General features: G+C 49.7%; 3 protein-coding genes and 1 pseudogene across 4 annotated transcripts; 1 reads left to right on the forward strand and 3 right to left on the reverse strand.

Moving 5' to 3' along the window:
* The first annotated feature begins 249 nt into the window (after positions 1 to 249).
* Positions 250 to 3,796, forward strand: LOC136543401 (uncharacterized; annotated as a pseudogene).
* A 3,707-nt stretch (positions 3,797 to 7,503) lies between these two features.
* LOC136541517 (uncharacterized mitochondrial protein AtMg00810-like) lies at positions 7,504 to 9,864 on the reverse strand. The gene has a single exon (XM_066533447.1). It carries the CDS (start codon positions 9,862 to 9,864, stop codon positions 8,821 to 8,823), a length of 1,044 nt encoding a protein of 347 aa, XP_066389544.1. The 3' UTR covers positions 7,504 to 8,820.
* Positions 9,865 to 10,267: 403 nt separating this feature from the next.
* Positions 10,268 to 13,936, reverse strand: LOC136543402 (uncharacterized). Its single transcript, XM_066535862.1, has 2 exons — positions 11,902 to 13,936; positions 10,268 to 11,250 (listed from the first exon to the last, which is right to left on the reverse strand). The coding sequence occupies exons 1-2, from the start codon at positions 13,934 to 13,936 to the stop codon at positions 10,268 to 10,270; spliced, it is 3,018 nt and encodes a 1,005-aa protein (XP_066391959.1).
* Positions 13,937 to 14,063: 127 nt separating this feature from the next.
* On the reverse strand, positions 14,064 to 17,302 carry LOC136541518 (transcription factor UNE12-like). 2 transcript variants are annotated; one of them, XM_066533449.1, is made up of 7 exons: positions 16,985 to 17,302; positions 16,739 to 16,837; positions 16,508 to 16,627; positions 15,766 to 15,831; positions 15,325 to 15,390; positions 15,148 to 15,222; positions 14,064 to 14,614 (listed from the first exon to the last, which is right to left on the reverse strand). In XM_066533449.1, exons 1-7 carry the CDS (start codon positions 17,156 to 17,158, stop codon positions 14,384 to 14,386), a joined length of 831 nt encoding a protein of 276 aa, XP_066389546.1. In that variant the 5' UTR covers positions 17,159 to 17,302; the 3' UTR covers positions 14,064 to 14,383. The 2 variants fall into 2 exon arrangements, with proteins under 2 accessions (XP_066389546.1, XP_066389547.1); XM_066533450.1 differs by lacking the exon at positions 16,739 to 16,837.
* Between the last annotated feature and the right edge of the window lie 5,082 nt (positions 17,303 to 22,384).

The following is a 22,384-nucleotide window of genomic DNA, read 5'->3' on the forward strand; positions in this document are numbered from 1 at the left end:
CCCCCTGAACTTTCGCGTAAGGCTCAAATTGGCCCCTGAACTATCAAAACGTCCACTTTAGTCCTTAATCTTCTGATTTACAACTCAATCTCGTCCATTCTGCATGATTGCTGGACACATGGACAGCTGCACATGGAAAAATGTCTAACCTGTCCCTCTCTAATTCCTTTACCTGGAGTGGACGGTCATGGCGTTTTCTAGTCTGTCTCTTTTCCTTCCTCTTGGCCTCGCCCTGTCTCTCTTTTCTCCATGGCGGCTGCACAGGTAGGTTAGGGTTTTGGCTTCGGGAGGACAGCAGTCGGTGCACCCTTTTCTTGGTGGAGGCGCACCCCTTCTCTTGGTGGAGGCGCACCCCTTCTCTTGGTGGACGCATGCCCATCGACCTTGGGCAGGCGGACTCCGACTCATCTACAGCCACGAGGCAGGAAGAGGAGTGGAATTGCTGCAACAGGTGAGATGAAGTGGCACTTCACTAATTTTGCGATTGGATTTGATTTCCTTGTAGAATGTTTGAATTTGACCATATAGTTGATCTGTAGGGCTGCAAAACAGTGTCTGAATTTGAGGTATTGGAAGTTTGATTTCATTTTAATGGGGACTTTGTTCTTGATGGGTTAAAGATGTTGTATTGCAATGGGGATTGTGGAGTGTCTCACATAGAGAAGGACAAGATATCTATCCCAGAACTTGAAGGACACCTGTTGGATCACACAACTTTTCCTAGATCTGTTAGAATGCATTGGTTGCCATATGGTGCTGAATTGAATAGTGGAATGAGGTTACTTGTAGATGACAAGTCATGTTTGGACATGATTAATGAGTTGGGAACTGCTAGAGCTATAGATATATACATTGACTCAATTGATAGGGTGGGAATGAAGAATCTGGAACACAGTATGCAGATGAGGATGTATTTGTCCTATTTTGAGATGAAAATATCATGCCATTGGATCATGTAGAACCTGTTGCTGAGGATCAAACTGTCCAAAATAGGGACAAATTTGTTCAGGGTGATAACATGCTGTTGTTGGAAGTTCCAACTCATGGTCAGGATGGTCTGAATGTAGAAGAAGAAGAAGAAGATTCAGAATTAGAGAGTGGCTGTGATGCTATAGGTTTCACAACTGATGAAGATGATGAAGTTAGGGAGATAAGAGCCAACTATAAAGACTTTATGTTAGATGGTGATGCATCATATGATGAGGATGGTGATGCATCATATGATGAGGATAGTGAAGGTGGAGATGGTGTTGAATACTTTGATTTAGATGGTGATGCATCATATGATGAGGACAGTGATGGTGCCTTTACAAGAAGGAAGTGCAGGTTCCCAATATTTGACAGTTCTACTGATACTCCACAGTTTGCAGTTGACATGTGCTTTAGAGGAAAGGATCAATTGAAGGATGCTATAGAGAGGTATGCGCTGAAGATGAAGATAAATATTAGATATCTGAAGAATGAGAAGAAAAGGATTAGGGCTGTTTGTAGGTGGAAAGGTTGTCCTTGGCTTCTATATGCTTCCCATAACTCAAGATCTGATTGGTTTCAGATTGTAACTTATAATCCCAACCATGCTTGTTGTCCTCAGTTTAAAAATAAAAGGTTATCTACAAGTAGGATATGTGAGATGTATGAGAGTACTATCAAGGCTAATCCATCTTGGAAGGCTAGAGCAATGAAGGAGACAGTACAAGAGGACATGGGAGTGGATGTGTCAATCACAATGATTAAGAGAGCAAAGGCACGTGTAATGAAGAAAATAATGGATACTCAGACTGGTGAGTACTCCAAGTTGTTTGACTATGCTCTGGAGTTGCAGCGTAGTAATCCTAGAACTAGTGTGCATGTTGCCCTAGACCCAGAGGAAGAAGACCATGTGTTTTAGAGGTTTTATGTATGTTTTGATGCATGTAGAAGAGGATTCTTAGAAGGATGCAGGAGGATAATTGGGCTTGATGGTTGTTTCCTTAAGGGACCATTGAAAGGTGAGTTGTTATCAACTATTGGCAGGGATGCAAATAATCAGATTTACCCAATTGCATGGGTTGTCGTGGAATATGAGAATAAAGACTCATGGAATTGGTTTCTTGGGCATCTTCAAAAAGACATCAACATACCTGTTGGAGCAGCAGGCTGGGTGTTTATAATAGACCAACAGAAGGTAAATTTCTATCTATCTATGTCAATTTTATGCAGGGGTTGTTTTAATCATTAAAACAAAATGTTTAAATCATTTGTGTCCATTTTATGCAGGGACAGCTAAGCATAGTATCTACATTGTTTCCATTTGCTGAGCATAGGATGTGTGCACGCCACATCTATGCCAACTGGAGAAAGAAACATAGGCTGCAAGAGTACCAAAAGAGCTTTTGGAAGATTGCAAAGGCACCTAATGAGCAGTTGTTTAAGCATTACAAGAGTAAGCTTGCTGCAAAAACTCCTCGGGGATGGCAGGATTTGGAGAAAACAAATCCTATTCATTGGTCTCGAGCTTGGTTCAGACTTGGATCCAATTGTGAATCAGTTGACAACAACATGAGTGAATCATTCAATAGTTGGATTATAGAATCAAGGTTCAAGCCTATTATTACTATATTGGAGGACATCAGGATCCAGGTGACTAGAAGAATCCAACAAAATAGGAGTAATAGTGAGAGGTGGACAATGGCAGTGTGTCCTAACATTATCAGGAAATTCAACAAGATTAGGCATAGGACACAGTTTTGTCATGTCTTGTGGAATGGTGAGGCTAGATTTGAAGTGAGAGACAAAAAAATAGGTTCACAGTAGACCTGAGAAGCAAGACATGCTCATGTAGGTACTGGCAAGTCTCTGGGATTCCATGCCAACATGCTTGTGCTGCCCTATTCAAAATGGCACAAGAGCCTAACAATTACATACATGAGTGCTTCTCACTTAAGACATACAAGAAGACATACCAACATGTACTGCAGCCAGTGGAACATGAGTCGGCTTGGCCTGTGCCTCCAAATCCCAAACCATTGCCTCCTAGAGTAAAAAAGATGCCAGGCCGACCAAAGAAAAAAAAGGAGAAAAGACCCTTCAGAGCTAGTGAAATCTGGAACCAATTCATCAAAAGTTGGCACTAAAATTAGATGTCGTCGCTGTGGAATCTATGGTCACAACTCGAGGACATGCTCTATGAAAATGGTGTTTACTGAATTTACTATTTTCCCTTGCTGCACTATATTCATTCCTTACTCATTTTACTAACTTGGTCCTTACTCATCTTACAACAGCAAGAACAAGCTGGGTCATATAATCCTCCCGCCACTAATGCAAGTCACTCAAGCCCATTGCAAATTGAACCTGCACAGTCGAAGCAAACTAAAGGAAAATCCATAGCGGCATCATCAAGTAAGAGAAGACTGTCCATGCCTGAGGGTTCATCATTTATACAGGTTAGTAATAATTTTGACACGTCCATGCTACAGCCTAAGTAAATTGTATATTTGCCTAAATTGGCTTTGCTATTTACAGTCTGGCCATAAGAGAAGACTGATATCTTTTGGAGAGACTGCTCAAGTATCTGCGAAGTCAAGTGCTCAAGCATCGGCGAAGGCATCTGTTGGAGGGAGTGCTTCTGTTGTCATTGAAACCAATGCTGGGACTGCTGGCTCATTTGCAAAGGCAACAATCAATGTAAAATGTGGACATGCCTCTGCAAAAGTCCATTCGACTTCACTTGGCCGTGGATCAGCATCAGGCCAAAGCAGCTCGTCCCAGAAAAAAAACAACAGAGCTGGTGAATTCAAAGAATAAGATGATGTAGCTTGCCAATGTAGTTTCAAAGCAGCAATGCTTTTGTATCACTTAGTCATAATGTCGTGAACACTTGCATTTGTTATGTCAAAACCATGAGCATGAGACATGTAGTTTCAAAGCAGCAATGCTTTTGTATCACTTAGTCATAATATCGTGAACACTTGCATTTGTTATGTCAAAACCATGAGCACGAGACATGTTAAATTTGTTTTTACATTCATTTCTCATTGCCTCAAACAGTGGTTACACAATGAGCCATATGCCACAAGCAATTACAATGCTAAAACAAATTAAGATTACAATGCACTCTCGTTGTTCTCTAATAGTACATTTCAGTTCACGAATTTCTTGTTTCGCTCTCTGTCGATCAGCATACATATCATCCCATTGTCCAGCTGAATGTTCGTACAGCTCCCACATGCTGTGCCTCATGGAAACTAGGTCCTGAATCACCCTTTTTGCTCTACCTTCAAAGTGTCCATCGATCCAATACTTGAAATCACAAGGCTGCTCAACTTGTGCGCACGCCAGGAACCTTCTTCCTGTGTCTGGACCAGACCAACAACAACATAAAATTGGGGAGAATCCATGCCGGCATGTAAGCCCTGTCCTCACCAGCATCCCCTCTGAATGTTGTTCAAGCAGTGTTTCAAGCTACACCAAATCGACGATTTTTTATCAAAAATCAAATCAACCCCCGATTCAAATCAACCCTAGCCCAAACGCCAACAGCTCTGTACTCACCTCCACTGCGCGCACAGCTTCATGAGCGCTAGAACTCGACGCTCCGGGAAATGGCGCTACTCCCCTTATTGGCATCGACCTTCTCCCTCTCCTCTCCCTAGATCCATGCTCCATGGGGATACAGGCACAGCGGTCGCCACCTCCACAATGGAGCGAGCAGATGGGGGAGCGATGGAGCTAGCAGATGGGGGAGACGGGGGAGATGAATCGAATGAAGCAGACGAGGGAGAGGGAACTGGGGACCCGGCGGCCAGTGGGTCTTCCTCTCCGGCGGCGACTGCTGTCCTCCCGAAGCCAAAACCCTAACCTACCTGTGCAGCCGCCATGGAGAAAAGAGAGACAGGGCGAGGCCAAGAGGAAGGAAAAGAGACGGACTAGAAAACGCCGTGACCGTCCACGCCAGGTAAAGGAATTAGGGAGGGACAGGTTAGACATTTTTCCATGTGCAGCTGTCCACGTGTCCAGCAATCATGCAGAATGGACGAGATTGAGTTGTAAATCAGAAGATTAAGGACTAAAGTGGACGTTTTGATAGTTCAGGGGCCAATTTGAGCCTTACGCGAAAGTTCAGGGGGGCAAATGGCTATTTCGCCAAAGTAAAAACTGTAAAGTTGCCAACAATAACGACCAAAGTTGCCGGCCATTAATAACCGAAGTAAAAATTGGACCTACGAGGATATGACCATCCCCAGACATTGCATTAAGAAGAAGATCTTCTCAGGCAGGTCCAGAAAACCTCTGAACCTCTGTCCCACCCTTACACAGTGGCACCGTCGCCCTGTGGGATCGGGCCGGTCCTTAGATCTGTGCTTTGACGTGGGACAGACGAGGGGATTTTTTTAACCCCAGTTTAAAGTTCGCTCCCACGGGAAGTTGAACCCAAGACCCGAAGAGTGCCGTCATCCCAAGATCATAAGCTAAATTTGCTACAGTACCAAGATCCAACCGACTAGACATCAATCGGCTTGTAAAAATGATTTAGAACTGACTCGGGGATACCACCTTCGTGCAGTACGGCAGCCTTCTCATCAGTCATCTTGCTTATCAGCAGCGCGTCCTTTATACGCACAATCTCATGAAAAGTTGGGCGCTTGTTCTTCCCTACTTTCTTCTTTTTGAGAACAGTTTCCGAGATCTAAATCCTTGTGGCCTTAATGTCATTCAAATATTTCATCTTTAAATTACGCAATTGCAACTAAGATTTGCTGAACATCAAATCAATCTCCACATATATATGTAAACTAGCACCCCACAAGAATCTGCAACTTTTCCTACTGACGTGGGATTCTCGAGGCGTTTGGCATGAGCAGAACTTTATGTAGGAGCAGATCTGTACACGGAAGGAAACTTGCATGTGCACTTGAAAAATAATTTGTCCCGTGTGAATCAATGGACAAACGGAGATTTGACTGAATATTAGCTAGACTCAAAAGCTTCTCCGCTAGCCCAAAACCGTAAATCCCATTACCTCCGTTAGAGCATCTCCTAAATCAATGAATTTTAGAAGTGGCTAAAAAAGTTGAGTGCATATTGGTTGGGTTTCTTCAACAGTTTCTAAAATGTAACTCCTAAAGTATAGAAAGCAATTTTGCATCAGAAAATCCTAGACTATTTTTAAACCACCGGAACCACTTTTATACTTTTTCTCTCTTGTATATTTGCATTGTGAACCCCGTTCTGCTTCTTATTGTTCTCCACATCCTTCCACCTCTAGATTAGCCGGTCGATACGCGCACGTATATTTCCGCACGATGGAGTCGGTTTTTTTAAGTGCCGGAAGATTGGGAGTTGAGATAGAGAGTCGTTGGAGAGCAGTTTTTTTTTTCAATCTCATCAGAAAAATTAAGAATGGGAGTGGGCTTAGAAACTCTTGGAGACGGTCTTAGTTTCTGCGTAGGGTTAGGATTATTAGCCAGTTTTGAAGGGTTTAATGAGCTATATGGGCTTTTTTTAAGGCAGGCTTCCTAAGGGGCCACCTCTGAAAATTATCCTATTTTCAAAGACGGCCCCAATAGAAAAGAAACGAGTGTGCAACCGATTAAAAACACCCGTGTCGTGGGTTATACAGATCATTTCTTAAACATTGATTACCGTCCTCCCCTCGTAGGAACCCCACACAGCGACAGAACACAAGCAGCCATAGCCCATAGGATGTCAACCACAAAGCCCATATTTATGCTACGTCCATCATATCCCCTCTATTTTGCTCGGCTACATGAGTGATTGTTCTTCTTCGCTCATTTCTGAAGATTTTGTTGGTTCTTTTCTTTCCACACCTTTCACATGATGTAAAATGGCGACCGTTACGTTTTTGAGGGATTCGGTAGCCTTGTCCCACCACAGGATGATGCTACACCAAAATTTATCAGTTGGATGCGCTGGGATGTCAAACATCATCATTCAGGTTGATGGACTAATGACCACTACATCTATATATATAAACATATAAGATTATTTTACCTATCTGATCTATTTGTCCCACGATTAGTACTTAGATAGGCGTTCGCTCACTTGGTTTCGCTTTTTTGAGCTTTATAAAAATAGCCGACAGTTGAAACTGTAATAAGGATGGGTCGCTTTTTCTAAAAAAATTTGTCACACGATTCTGAGAGGCAGCCTCGTTGAAAAGAGATGACTTCTCTCATCCTCTCTACAAACAGGATCTCACTGATTTGGCTATCTATGATACGGCTGATGCGTGTAAAACAGATGGCAAAGATGGCAACACGATAGCAGCAGCAAGAACAATGATGAATGGAACATTTTGGATCAACCACCAACCGCACTAGCTGGAACCGGGAACACTGCTACTTTCTCCAACAGAATCCAAAACAAGTTCGCGACGGCAGATGCAGATAATATTCCTGCAAAGCACAGAGAAGACACCAGTATATTTCTATTCCGTAGGATGGGAAACATTCTCTCACAGCACGCCGCAGTACTATACTACATGTAACATTGCAATCCAACTAGTGCAAATAATTGTGCCAAACAATTGACACTTTCTGTAAAGCAAGTGCCAATGTATTCATTCACAAAAAAAGGACTCATCATATTAATAAACTGACTTGACTTTATCTTGATTTCGACCAAAAAAATGCCCTTTTGTATCACTTGCCAATGATCCTTCCGGTAGTGGTTTCCATGCAGGCAAGGTAAGCTACTGAAAGTCTGAATTACGACCTTTGCTGTCAACAAGTAGTCAACAACAGGTGAGGTGAACCTGACACTGACAGAGGTGTCAAACATCCATGACTGATGATAACAATCAGATTAGTAGCAGTGACAGCACAGCAGGGTGGAAAGGAAAACCAAACCCTGCCGTCGACGGCGATGAACAGTGATGAAAACAGCTGTTACCCACACACACCCCTCCAAGATAAAAGGTGGCATGGCAGCATGCATGAATCCTGATCACATGTTAAGTCAGCCTAGTAGAGGAAGAATATACATAGCTCCGTGAATGAACCAGTAGTAGTACACAAAAAGGGGGCCAAAACTTTAACAGGCAGTTCTTATCAAGACGGCGACTTGTAGGCAGAAAAGCAAAGCCCAGGAGGAGCACGCTCCCAGTAGCAGCGAGCCGATCATCGCACGCTCGGCCTCCATTGACCGAGACCTCCCCTCCCACTCTTAAAAAATTTAGACAATGCAAACTATCACCCCCCACCACTCGCCATCGGCATCACCTTCCATCTGAACATTCTTTCAAATTTCGTCAACCATTTGTTCAGACTTACAACACATACATCAGCATTCAGCAGGCCTCTTTTCATTAGTCCAAACATCCACTAGCAAAAGGGCGACCACCGGCCCTACCACCAAAGTGTATGGCTAGTGCACTACAGACCCAAAAGGAAATAAACAGCATGAGAGCAGGCCAGACTCTCTGGTACCTCTACCCATCACTTGCACTCATAGGCACATTGAAAGATGTATGCATGAGCATGAGCAGAATATGGAACTTACCATATATCCTTGCAACCAAAGCTGCTTTGATTTGAAACAAAATAGGGAAAGGGTAGGCTACATCATATACCAATTTAAGGTCCTTTCCTATTGAGAGCAAATATGTCTCGGGATTGATAGATTGATTATCAAGAGTACAGGGTACAATATATATATATAGGCAAGGATCCAGAGGGTTTATAGAAACACCCAATCAACGGTGATCCTTGCCTTATCAATCTAACTTAACCCCTAAGGCACTAGCCGCATGGGCCTTAACACCAAGCCCATAACAGCCCTATCAGGCGCCTATGCTAACACGCCCCCACAGTCGAATCGTCAGCCACTCTGCACGTTTAGACTGGACCTGAACTCCGTGAACACTGAGGTAGGCAGCCCCTTGATGAAGATGTCTGCATATTGCGAAGAGGTGGGAACATGCAGAACACGAAGGTCACCAATGGCGACTCGCTCCCGGACGAAGTGAAGATCAATCTCGATGTGCTTGGTGCGCTGATGTTGCACCGGGTTGGAGGTCATGTAGACGGCACTGATGTTGTCGCAGTACACCAGTGTGGCGCGCCGAAGAGGGGCATGCAACTCTAGGAGAAGCTGGCGTAGCCAAGTTGCCTCTGCAACTCCGTTAGCCACCGCGCGATATTCAGCTTCAGCACTTGATCTTGATACTGTGTTATGGCGCTTGGAGGACCAAGAAACAAGATTGTCACCAAGGAACACTGCATAGCCCGAGGTGGACTTGCGAGTGTCCGGACAACCAGCCCAATCAGCGTCGGTGTAGACGACAAGATCAGTCGAAGTGGAAGGTCGCAGCAGGAGACCGAGGTGGAGTGTGCCCCGAACATAGCGAAGAATCCGCTTCAGAGCAGCGAGGTGAGGCTCCCGAGGGTCGTGCATGTGAAGACAGACCTGCTGAACGGCATATGCAATGTCTGGGCGGGTGAATGTCAAGTACTGAAGGGCTCCAGCAAGACTGCGGAAGTCGGTAGCATCAGACACAGGGGCCCCCTCAGCGGCAGCAACCTTAGGATTGGTGTCCACTGGAGTAGAGCATGGCTTGCACTCAGCCATTCCGGCGCGACCGAGGATATCCAGCATGTACTGTCGCTGTGAGAGCAGGAGTCCATCACCACTTCGCTGAACATGCATGCCGAGGAAGTGATGTAGTTCACCAAGATCTTTCATGGCGAATTCTCGTTGAAGTGCTGAGATGATCCGCCGACGAAGGTCTGATGATGAAGCTGTGAGGACAATGTCGTCAACATATAGCAACAAGTAGGCTGTGTCGGAACCACGCTGGTAGACGAAGAGTGAGGTGTCTGACTTGGCTTCAACAAACCCAATAGACAGCAAGAAAGTAGCCATTCGACTGTACCAAGCACGAGGAGCCTGCTTCAGGCCATAGAGTGATTTCTTCAGAAGGCAGACAAAATCCGGATGTAACTGGATCTTCAAACCCGGATGGCTGCTGGCAATACACCGTCTCAGTCAAATTGCCATGAAGAAAGGCGTTCTTCACGTCCAGTTGGTGAATGGGCCAGCGACGGGAGAGCGCCAAGGACAGCACCGTGCGAACGGTAGCCGGCTTCACCACAGGGCTGAAGGTTTCATCAAAGTCCACACCGGGCCGCTGGGTGAAACCACGGAGGACCCAACGTGCCTTGTACCGCTCGAGGGAGCCATCAGACTGAAGCTTGTGCTTGAAGATCCACTTCCTAGTGACAACATTGGCCCGGGGCGGACGGGGCACAAGATCCCAGGTGTGGTTCTACAGGAGAGCAATGTGTTCTTCCTCCATAGCCGCTCGCCAATTGGGATCAGCAAGAGCGCTACGGAAGGTCTTCGGCACCGGAGAGAGTGGCACAGCATGGTAGGCAGCAGGCATCCGAAAGCCGCTCTTCGAACGGGTGCCCATAGAGTGCTGGTTAGCCACCGGAGGGACAACAACCGCGCCCTTGGGCAGCGGGGCGGCTGCTGCAGGGACCGATGAAGAGGCTGCCGGTAGCGGGGCTGCTGCTGCAGGAACCGGTGCAGGAGCCGCTGGGACGACCGGTGGAGGTCGCGGGCGACGCGAGTAATGGTACGTGAAGTCGCGGGCCGAGCGAAGCGGTGGAAATCCCGGTGGAGGCCAGCGAGGCGCCTGAGGAGGTGCGGGAAACCCTGCGGACTGCGTAGGGGACGTCGAGCCGGCGCGCAGCGCGGGCGGGACGTACAGCAGCCGCGGGGACGAGCTGCCAGACGCGCTGGCCGGTGCTGGGGCCGCGCGTGGCGTAGGAGGGGAGCCGCCGGGGACCACGCGTGGCGCGGGAGGGCTTCCTGGCGCCTGCACCGTGGCCGCGCGTGGCGCGGAGGGGGTCGTCGGTGACCGGAGCGCAGGCGGGATGTAGAGCGCCGGCACCGGGACGTTGTCAGTAGCCTCGGGCGCCCCAGGCACAGTCACAGAAGGACTGGCAGGGGCGCTGGTGTCACCGGGGAGTGCCCCAAGCTCGGCCACACGAGGACCGGCAGGGGCAGCAGGAACATCGGAGGTGCTGGGAGACATGCCTGCAGGAAACAACGTGTGCGAGGGTCCAATAGGAGCTGGCACAACATCATCAGTAAAATCAAGAAACTCGAGTTCCGCTGGATTGCTGGGACCATGACGCTCAGCAAAGGGAAAGGCCGTTTCATCGAAGATGACGTGCCTGGAGATGATAACTCTATTGCTGGAGAGGTCAAGGCAGCGGTATCCTTTATGGTGGGCGGAGTAGCCTAAAAAGACACATAGAGCAGACCTAGGAGCGAGTTTATGAGGAGCGGTGGCAGACAGGTTGGGGTAACACTTGCAACCAAAGACCCGAAGATGATCATACGTAGGCAGCTTTGCGAATAGTGCAAAGTGAGGCGTAGAGAACTGGAGAGTCTTGGTAGGCAATATGTTGAGGAGGACAGTGGCAGTGGAGAGGGCCTCCACCCAATAGGAGGGAGGCATGGACGCCTGAAAGAGCAGTGAGCGAACAACATTATTAATGGTACGAATAATGCGTTCAGCTTTACCGTTCTGAGGCGAGGTGTAGGGGCAGGACATGCGAAGATGAATGCCCTGAACGAGGAAGAAGTGGCGAGTGCTCGAATTGTCGAACTCTTTCCCATTGTCGCACTAGACAGATTTGACACGTGTGTCAAACTGAGTGGAGACGTGGGCGAGGAACTGGGCCAGCGTGCTGAAAGTGTCAGATTTGAGTCGCAGAGGAAATGTCCACAAGTAATGAGTGCAGTCATCAAGTATAACCAAGTAATATTTATAACCAGAAACACTAACAACCGAGGAGGTCCACAGATCACAGTGAATAAGATCAAACTTGCTAGACGCACGAGAGGTGGACGAATAAAAGGGCAATCGAACATGACGCCCTAACTGACAAGCATGACAAAAATCTGAACAATCACTAATATGACGCGAGGTGCTGGACGCAAGCTTGGACAACGCCTCATGGCCGGGGTGGCCAAGTCGCCGGTGCCACAGCGGGGAGGAGTCTTGGGCGACAAGGGAATGAGCTGGAGGTAGGCGCAGGGGGTATAGCGGCCCGGAGCTATTGCACTTGACGATCTCGGTCCGGGAGGGAAGAACCTTCACAGAACAACCAGCGGGGTCAAACTCCACAGAACAATTATTGTCGATAGTAAATTGGCGAACAGAGATGAGATTCTTAATAAGTTGTGGTGACACAAGAACATTATTAAGACGTAAAAAGGAGGACAACTCTGTGGAGCCAGTGGCGGTGACAGGCATGATAGAACCATTACCTACGACAATAGATGAAGGAGTAGGATACCGCAAAGGAAGAATATGTGAAAGAGAGGAGGACTGAGAGGTCATGTGGGAGGTAGCACCTGAGTCGAAGTACCAGTCACTGGACGGAGGTGGAGTCAGGGACGTGGTACTGAAAGCGGAGGCAAGCGCCGTCGGATCCCAGGAGGGAAGGCCGGCCACGGGGTTGTAGTACCCGGGGGCGACCCAGTGTGCGGCGCCGTCGGGTGCAGCGGCAGCGGCCTGGCTGTGGGTGACGAGCGACTGCTGCTGCTGCTGCGCGAGGAGCGCCTGCTGCTGCGCCTGCTGCTGTTGCGCCTGTAGATGAGGGGGCACCGGGATCGGCGCCAGCGGAGGGCGGGGGCCTCCGGGCCACATCTGGATGGTGCCCGTCCAGGGATTGTAGTAGCTGGGCCAGCGTCCACCGGGAGTAGGCTGCTGCTGCTGCTGGCCGGTGGGCTGCTGCTGGTTGTGACCAGCAGAGGGGCGCGGCCCCTGGCCACCGCCACCGCCGCCAGTGCTGCCACCGCCTTTGCCGCCGCTGCGCTTGTTGCGGCGATTGTTGGAGGACTTGGAGCCACCCCCAGCGCTACCGGAGCCTGAGCCAGAAGACACAGGGGCGGTGCTGTTCGTCGTAGAGGTAGCAGCGAGAGCGGTGGCGGGAGCATCCTTCCTGTTCTCCAAGGTGAGTTCCTCAAGGATGAGGTCGTCGCGTGCCTCCAAGGAGGGGAAGCGACGTGTGCGACGGAGGAGGGTGCCGACGTGGCTGAAACGCTCGTTGAGACCGCGAATGACGTTGAGGACAAGGGTCCGATCAGTCACGGCCTCGCCGAGGGCGGTGAGATCGTCCGCCATCTTCTTCAACCGGCGACAGTAATCGGTGACGGAGAGGTCGCCCTGGACGAAGTTCCGAAAGCGCGTCTCCAGGTGGATGGAGCGAGCCTCCCGGTTGCCGAGGAACTGAGACTCGACGGCAAGCCAAGCATGGCGTGCGGTGGAGCCTTGGGCAGAGATGATCTCCGCCAAGTCGTCGGTGAGGGTGGCGATGATCCAGGCCTTGACGACGCAGTCCATCCGATCCCAAGTAGGAGAGATAGGGACTGGAGGCTCCGCGTGGACATGATCCCGAAGGGAGAACTTGCCAAGGATGAGCAAGAACTGATCACGCCAGCGGTTGAAGTTGTCGGAGTCGACGTCAAGGACCGTGGTGACGTGATTGCGGATGTTGTTCACGGCGACGGCCTGGGAGTGGAGCTGCAGCAGAGCCACGGCCTCATGATGGAGGAGGGCGGCGCGCAGATCGGTAGGAGGTGGAGGAGGGCCGCCAGGGGTCGCGCCAGAAGATTCTGGTGGCGCCATGGCGGCAGCAGCGGCCGCGCGCGCCTGGGCCGCGCGAGCCAGATCGGAGCTGGCGCGCTGAGCGGCCTCGTTGCGGGCCTTCGCGGCGGCAGTGGCTTCCTCCTCGGCCTCCTGAGCGCGGGCAAGGGCTGCGTCCCGGGCGGCCACGCGTTCGCGCTCGATGCGCTGGGCATCGGCGGCGGCAGCGTTGGCGCGCTCCTCTGCGGTGCGCTGGGCGATGGCGTCGTCCTGGATGGTGGCAGAGGAGGCGTCGGTGACCCTGGGAGAGGAGGGAGGGGTAGGCGACATGGTGCAGGGGAGGGAGCAGAACGGCAAAGAGAAGCCGGCGCGGGGGAGGGTGGACGCGCGCGACGAAGTGTCGGCGGTGCGGAGGCAGCGGAAGAGAGGTCCCCTGACCTAGGCGTCAGATACCATGAGAGCAAATATGTCTCGGGATTGATAGATTGATTATCAAGAGTACAGGGTACAATATATATATAAAGGCAAGGATCCGGAGGGTTTATAGAAACACCCAATCAACGGTGATCCTTGCCTTATCAATCTAACTTAACCCCTAAGGCACTAGCCGCATGGGCCTTAACACCAGGCCCATAACAGCCCTATCAGGCGCCTATGCTAACACCTATCTCACGGTTAGCACATTGGGACGCTGGGTATATCATACACTTCTTTGGATATATCGGTGCCTAATAGTATTAGGGGGTTCAAATGCATGCTAAAGTTGATGTTACTATACTATGAGGATGTATTGGGCTCATGCTTCAGTGAGTGGCCATCCTGGGAGTGTTGGGTGTCGTAGATTGCCATTGCAAGCGAGATCGGCATCATGCATAGCGCTTTGGATTGAAGGAACTGCATCGCTGCCCTGATGTCTTCTTCCATCAGCTTTGCTACCTGCTTTTCTGTGCCATCAGTTGACCACTTTTCCCATATGTGCTGTGTACTCCCACCGTCACTTGCCTCACCCTAGTTGTTCAAGCAAGATTCAGTTTAGCGTGTAAGAGCATGAATGAAGATACAAAAGAAAAATACCATGAATCTGGACATGGTTATCGTTAATCAAGAAAGCACTGACATATTATCATTCACCACTATCAGTGCATCCATGCTATGATGGCACAAAATTGACATCATGTCTGTTTTCAAGATTGATTGCAGACCCAAGAAGGTAGGTCAGACCACAGTGAAAGCAGGCCTGGCCACATATGTTATACCAATAAAACAAAGTTGGCAATTCCTTGGTAGACGTGGAAAATATGATCGTGACTAGTCAACTCACTAGTAAACAAAGAACATTCCTTTGTGACAAACAGTAATAGATTCGGTTATTGCTGAACAAGAAAAGCCAAGAGGAACTCATGATATGAATGATTATGACGCTGTTCTGTTCTATGTAAGTGAAAGGGGCTGAATAATTTGAGGAAATGAACCACAATTTCAATCAAAATAATTTCATAAAGAGCTTCTAGTCTAAAACCATATATTCTTGTTAGTGTTACCTTAACTGAGAGTGGAATATCAGCAACCAGCTGTGCAACTGCACCAGCACCACCCAGTCTGCTCATACTCAAAACCTGAAATTTAAGTATAGCGATCCATATTAAATAGATAAAAAGACATTGGGTGTTCACTGTTGCTTATGATGTTAAAGACAACACTGCATTTAAAAAACATACCTTTACTTGAAGCCTAAGAAACTTCACATAATCAAGGATCTCATCTAGCATGGCCGCCCAATCTGTCTGCACAGTTAGAAGCAATACATCAATCTTGCTATTCAACTTTTTTGGATTAACAGATGGAAGCTCAATATCCAGTTGATATGGTATCATTTATCGTTCGCAATAATCGCATAATTATTCGACTGAACCAAAAGTGGTATTCCTATTATTTCAACCAGTATGCAACATACTGTTGGTGAACACGGTTATGCACTTATGAGGGAACAACATTATCATCTCTGCAGATAATCATGTTCATAAGACAAAAAGAACTACACACACTATGATAAACCCTACTGTCAGGTCATCATAAGCCTGGACCACTTGCTGAAAATTCCATGGTAGGCATGTCAAACACGCAAGTATGACATCCGGAAATACGGCATGAATTATTACCTTGTTTGTGTTGGGGACCAATTCCTGCAATGCCCTCATCCTTTCTGCAATTCTCTCTCTCCTTAGCTGCATCGGAACACATGGAGGTTTTAAAGAAAAAACTGATAAGAATCCCTATCAGAATTCACAAAAGCTTCACTGTAAAATAGAAAGTTCAGCTAGAAAAAAGGATGTGGAAGTTAACACAAGTAAAAGACAAGCAACATGCCAGTCTTTCCATTTCTAAAGGCTATTGTAATGCATTACCTAATTAACAAGTGGCTTACACCTTGAAACACAATGATTAGACACTTCTCCAGTAATCATAGCACACTCAGTAGAAAACAAGTTTCCGGTTTGATGTATGAACTGTCCAAAACTGGGGTGACTTCCAATACAATGCAACATCATGGTTATGCTGCAAGTAGTTCATGATGCTTAAACAGCACACCATATGCCTCCACTACATCGTCCACCCGTGACCCCACAGCAAGATACAGCAAGATACGAAAGCAACGTTTTCCCTTAAGCACATCCAGTTACTTGCACCGCAACATCCGCTAATCTAGCTTACGCCCGAGAGATAGAGAAGCACGGGAGCAAGCAAGTTCCTGATAACAGAAAACGGCACCTGAAATCTCGTGGGCCACTACTGGCTACTACAGCAACCGCTGATTGCGCAGGCGTCTGCACTGAGACGACGAAAGTGTGGCCTAAATTGCAATTATTCTACATGCAAGGGTGGAGTTCGTCAGGTATTTACCCTCTCCGCGATACTGTGGGGATCGGTGGCCTGCCCCCGCCGCGCGCGCACCTTGGGCCGCGGGGCTGGCGGCTGCGGCGCCATGCCTCCCTCGCCCGGCTTCGGCTGCGCCTGGAACATCTGCGTGGAACTGGCAAGAATCAGCAGTAGCCTCGAAAATTCCCAAGAGAGAGAGAAAAGAGGGCAGCATAGCATTCCGCTGGGGCACAAAATTGGTCCTGCGGCTGGTACCTGCTGAGGCGGTGGCCCGCGGAGGTGCGGCGGCTGCATGCCGCCGGCGCCAGCGAACACCGGCGGGAAGAGGCCGGCGAGCTGCACGGGGTCACGGTCCTGCGAAAGGCGCCCACACACACACTCAGTCAGGCACTCAGCCGTGAACCCTCCTTCGCCCACAAGAACGCCCACTTCCACCTGGGCGGCCAGGAGCAAGGCAAGTGAAGGAACCACCCCCGCGGAGCTTGGAACTAGGGAGCTCACCTGCTTGGCCTCGCCGGCGGCGTCGAGGCTGAGGGCGAGGGGGAAGGGGTGGTCCCAGCCGGCACCGGCGCCCGCGTGGCCCCCGGCGGCGCCGGCCGAGGCCGCGGAGGGGAAGGCGAAGAAGTGCTCGAGGAAGTCGTCCTCGGAGCCCCCGGGCGGCGGCTGCCCCGCCATGGCCGGCGACGTGGGGGCGGGGGGCGGGCGCGGACGGGGCCCACGCGTCAGGGCCCGAAGCTTCGGGCGGCTCGCGACAAGAGACACCAGGGGAAGGGAGGCTGGGAGCGGTTGGTTGCTGGGCGAGCGTGGAGCTGTAGGAGAGGAGACGAAGCGGAGGCTGGGGTTGGGCGTTTCTTTAGTAGAGGCTGGCCTGCGGGGAGGGGAAGAGGCGAGGGGATATGGGCCGTGGGCTTTCTATGTGGGCCATATGCTCCTGAGGTAGGAACAGAATACGGAGTTGGGCCTCGCTGAAAAGGACCACGTTCGGCTGCCGTAACGTCTGTCTGGGCTAGGGCAGTGGAGCGGCCCGTGCAGCACAACGTGACTGGCGATCCATTGATGGGACAAAGATTTGCTAAAGAAAATTATCAGGACAAGCCCAGCTCACACGAACAAGAAGTTTTGCACAACCACCAACCAGTCAAACTAGTAAAGCAAACACCAAACAGTAGACGGCCTTTGTTGGCTTCCCTTTTTAGTGGTGTAAAAATCTTATCGGGTGTTTATCAGATTTTTTTCGGTTATCCTAGCGCCCAGACGTTCGGCACAAGCGCGTGTCCAGACGCACCTCAGGGACGTTCGATTGTCATAACAGGAACCATCTGATCCCGACCAAATCAGCGTAAAGATTCAATTCAGAAACAATACGAGCAAACCAAAAATCTGGCAGCCCGTCCCACACCACTCGCATACGGCCTGTCTCCCCGACGCGCCGCCATCCGCGCCACGCCCCTGTCCCCATTCCCTACCGCGCCCCTTATCCGCACTATGCCCCTGTCCCAAGAGCACGAAAGCACTTTTTAAGTGCAACATCGCAAACTATGTAAACTATGTAGCGCAACATCGGAATATAAATACTGCAACATCGCAAAACTATGTACTGCAACATTAAAAATTATGTACTGCAACATAAAAAATTTATGTACTGCAACATCTCAAACAATAGTACTGCAACGTTGCAAAATCAACCATGAAACATGAAAATCGATAAACATCTCAAAACACATTTCAGTGCTGCAACATTTGAAAAAAGGTAATTTCAACAATTAAAATCATTTGTTGCAACATTAGGGGAAAATTACAAATCCCAACATTAGAACTTCCTTTCTGCAACACATGAATCACTGTATTGCAATATTCGAAAATCATATGTTGCAACATCTCAAAAATCCCCTTGCAATACGAAGAAACAGCAAGGGGATGGGTTCGAGGTGCAGGCTGCTCCAGCCCCTGGCCCATCACCTTCGAGCTCGCTAGAGGGAGGAGGTAATAGGACCCTAGAGTTCTCTAGAACCCTAGCCACCGCCGCGTCCCTTAGATCCAGAGGAGGAGGGTTTAGATCCAGAGAAGGAGGAGGAGGAGGAGGACCGACCTACATCGTTGGCGCCATCGCTATCGTTCTTGTCTCCAGTGGGGGGAGCAGGAGCCGGGTTGCTAGGGGCACAGGGTAGCAATGGAGGTTGCGGAGGGGGGAGGGAGCGTCGGCGGGCGGGCAGGGCTGTAGTAGAATGGGAGAGGCGCGAGTGCTACGGGGGTGAACGGTCGAGGAAAAGATGAGGAGTGTGGGAGACCGGATTTTTTATTTTTTAGCCCTTTTTGAAAATTTTTACAAATATGCTCCTGGAGGTAAGATTTCAAAATCTGGACCCTAAGCTCATCTCGGCGCCATGGTTGCTAGCGCCGAGCTCTTGAGCTCGACGTAGACGTGGCAGTGACATGGCAGGCAGCTCGGCGCCAGAGACCCTGGTGCCGAGCTCAGCGCCATAGGTCCTGGTGCCGAGCTCGGTGCCGTAGATCTTGGCGTCGAGCTTGGCGCCATGATCTATGGCGCCGAGGTGGTATTTTAACCCCAGCCCCAACCTTACTGCCCGAGCCTTCTTCCTCTTCTTTCTCCTCCCTCTTGGCTTTTTTCTCTCCCCACTTCGTACTACCTCACGAATCGGCATATTGGACCTTGGAAACATTGATTTGATCCGTAGATCTTCGAGAGCAAGGTATCCTCGCTCCCCTCCTAGTTTTTTTTGCATCGATTCGGTATATATTAGTCGGATTTTTCAACGTAAGAATCATCATTACTTAGGGTTTCATACAATTTTTAATATTTGTATTATACCTAGGTAACCGCAGCGTATGTTGTTATGTTATGGGTTCATTGTTGTGCATCAAATGGGAAACCCTATGAAACGCCCCTGATTTCCGCGAAGGGAAATCCACAGAGTCGAAGTGTAATAAGACCGTTGTAGATCATATTACCCAAATTCCAGTCGAATATCACATCCATACAACGATAATATCAGAGTACAAATAGTGCGGAAGTACATAAATTATTACATCGCCGCATTGGCGGAATCAAAAGTAGCATTCATTCAGAACAGCTTGAAGATAAGATCGCCAAACTCGAGCGTAGGCACGAACCCCTCAACCGTCAAACTCCTCGGAGCTATACTCCTCAGCAGAACCTGTGTGCCAAAATTTATCAGTACGATTTGTACTGGCCACTCCCACCCTATAAGCATTGCTTTGTAGAAATTGGATGCAAGTTGGATATAATCAAAAGGAACCTATAAGGCTGGGGTTTCCTATGCAATAGCATATCGAGTATATAATAATAGTTGGTCAAGTTTTAACACCATTCCCACACACATCCCACCCCATTCCCTTTCCAGAGCTAGGTCTCGATCCTATGATAGATATACCACCATCCACACCATCACCATACCATCTCTCAGTCGACAGGCCAACTCCCTCTCGACACTATCTCAAGGCCCGTAGCCCCTGGCTATGACCGACACTCTCTCACGGGGGAAGAAGAGAAGGACTCATCTCGTTATCTAGTTTAAGCGAAACCCAGGAAAGGTCCATAGCCGACAAGTCAGCACATGTATCGATCGATCAACCATACACTCTGCAGAGGTTTTACATAACCACAAGATCCGCCTTCCTCACTGGCCGTCGTCAACTGGGCTGATTCCGGCCGTTTGCTAGCCTAGGATAATGATACTCTACCATTCAGCCCTGGTACACCCCAAGTCTAGTCTGGGGTGGCTGAAACTATGAGTCATGAGTCGGGTCCATAAGGTCTCCATGAAGTCTCAGAAGGGTGTGGGGGAAATCCTTCGCACCCCGTACCTCCTTACACTATCCGCTATCAACCTAGCAGTAGTGGCAATATCCTATCAAGTAGTCCGACCGTCCCGCACCATATAGGGCGAGTGGTACGTAAGGCTTTCCGGTAAATCTGAGTACTAGTAAGTCCTTAGGATTGACCAAGCCAGAATGTCTTCATCAGGGTTTCCATTTATCGTGCCACCACAGCACCTCCACCCCGGGCTCCTCCCATCATAGGTTCACACCTAGGACCACCTTATATACCATTTACCCACCACAGGTATCCATTCCAGGGGTGCCCAGGTAGCACCCCATGGCAAGACTTGCCCCAGGCTCGTCGTATACTCTAACTTGGTCGACACAACCCTTACCCTCCACACACCCAAGTCACACACGCAGCACTCTCCCCATAGTCCAGATAACACCACGCATTAATGTAGTATAAGCGTAGTAGAAGTACAAGTAATGAAATATAGCAGTGAGCGTGTGTCTAGCCTAATAGCAGGGTATGCAGGGGTAAGGTTGCGTCAAGGTAGAGGCCATCAAGTAAACATACTACCATGCAAGTCCTATCATAGTATGATTATAACAGTAAAGTAAAGCAATATCAGTTCTATATTAGCCATGCGTAATAGGTGCTACGAGATTGGGTGGGATGTGGCACCTTCAGTATAGTCGTCTCCGTACTCCTCACGGTACTCATGATCCTCGTCCGTCTGGTTCTCCTCCGAGTCTGCATCGATCGCATTATAGTCGTGTTAGCGACGTCTATAGGATAGCACAAAGAATCAATGAAAATTCAAAGGAGCCAAATGCACTCAATCATGAGTTCATTGCGTAGAGATTGATTTTAGATGAATTTTGGTCCTCGTCTTGCATTTTTCTGAGTTCGTATGAATTAGTTATGAATTTCCGAAGTTTAAATCATTTCTGAAAATGGAAAAGGCCGAATTAATCCTGGGCTGACACGTGTCACGTTGTGACTGGTCCACGTGGCATGCTAACGTCAGCATGGCATCAGCATGACGTCATTGGCTCGGCTCTGAGCTGATAAGTGGGGGGTCCTGCTGACGTCATCATGACGTCAGCATGACGTCATCAACGTCATTAGTTCCGACAGGTGGGACCAGGGGCTCTTGGGTCACTGACGTGTGGGTCCGATCAGAGTCAACGTCAAGTCAACAGGTGAGTCAACGGTCAACGGACAGGGTCACTGACGTGTGGGGCCAGTGCTGCTGATGTCAGCAGCTGACGTCGTCATGACGTCAGCATGTCGTCACCTCGGCTGTGTTGATACTGACAGGTGGGACCCGCGTGACGTCGTCATGACATCAGCTTGACGTCATTCACTGACGAGTGGGTCCGGAGTCTTTGTGACACTGACATGTGGGGTCAGGTCAACCGTCAACATTGACCGGTCAACGGTCAACCAGATTGGGCCTCGCCTGGGCTTTGGTGGGCCTGGACTGGGCTAGTTTTGGGCCGGGCCAGCCCGGACACGTGGCAAGCTATGGCGCTGCCACGTCGTAGCCGTGGGCCTCCACTGGGCTTGGTTCACAGGCATGGTCCATGGTAGGCGCAAGCGCTGGTCTACGGTGGACCGCGTCTCCTTCCGGTGAACCGCGTCCACCCTTCCTTTCTTCTCTCTGTGGTCTACATGTACCGGGTGCAGGCGTGTGCGGCCGGCGAGGGGAGGACTCTGCTTCCGTCCCCGGTGCGCTCCTGCCGGTGATGTGCTCGCCGGTGTGGTCCTACGGCGGCGCTGGCATCCAATTAAGGTGGGGGAAAACTTTCCCAGACCATGGCGAACACGATGGTGGTGTCTAGGTGGCGGCCGGGGCTTTCCAAGGCGCTGGCCACAGCGATCGGTGGCTCGGCGGTGCTCATCGGTGGTGAGGTCATGCGTGTAGGCTCCCTGGTGGCTTGGCTGGGCGGATAAGGGCTTTCTGTGGGTCCGTGGGAGCACGACGAGGGCGTCCAGGGCTAAAGGTGGGGCTTCGGGTCCTCATGTGGACGGTAGGGGCTCCACGGCGTCCACGGCGGCATGGTGGCGACGGCGAGGCATGCAGGAGCACT

The sequence above is a fragment of the Miscanthus floridulus genome, chromosome 3, assembly GCF_019320115.1.
Source record: "Miscanthus floridulus cultivar M001 chromosome 3, ASM1932011v1, whole genome shotgun sequence".
Lineage (NCBI taxonomy): Eukaryota > Viridiplantae > Streptophyta > Magnoliopsida > Poales > Poaceae > Miscanthus > Miscanthus floridulus.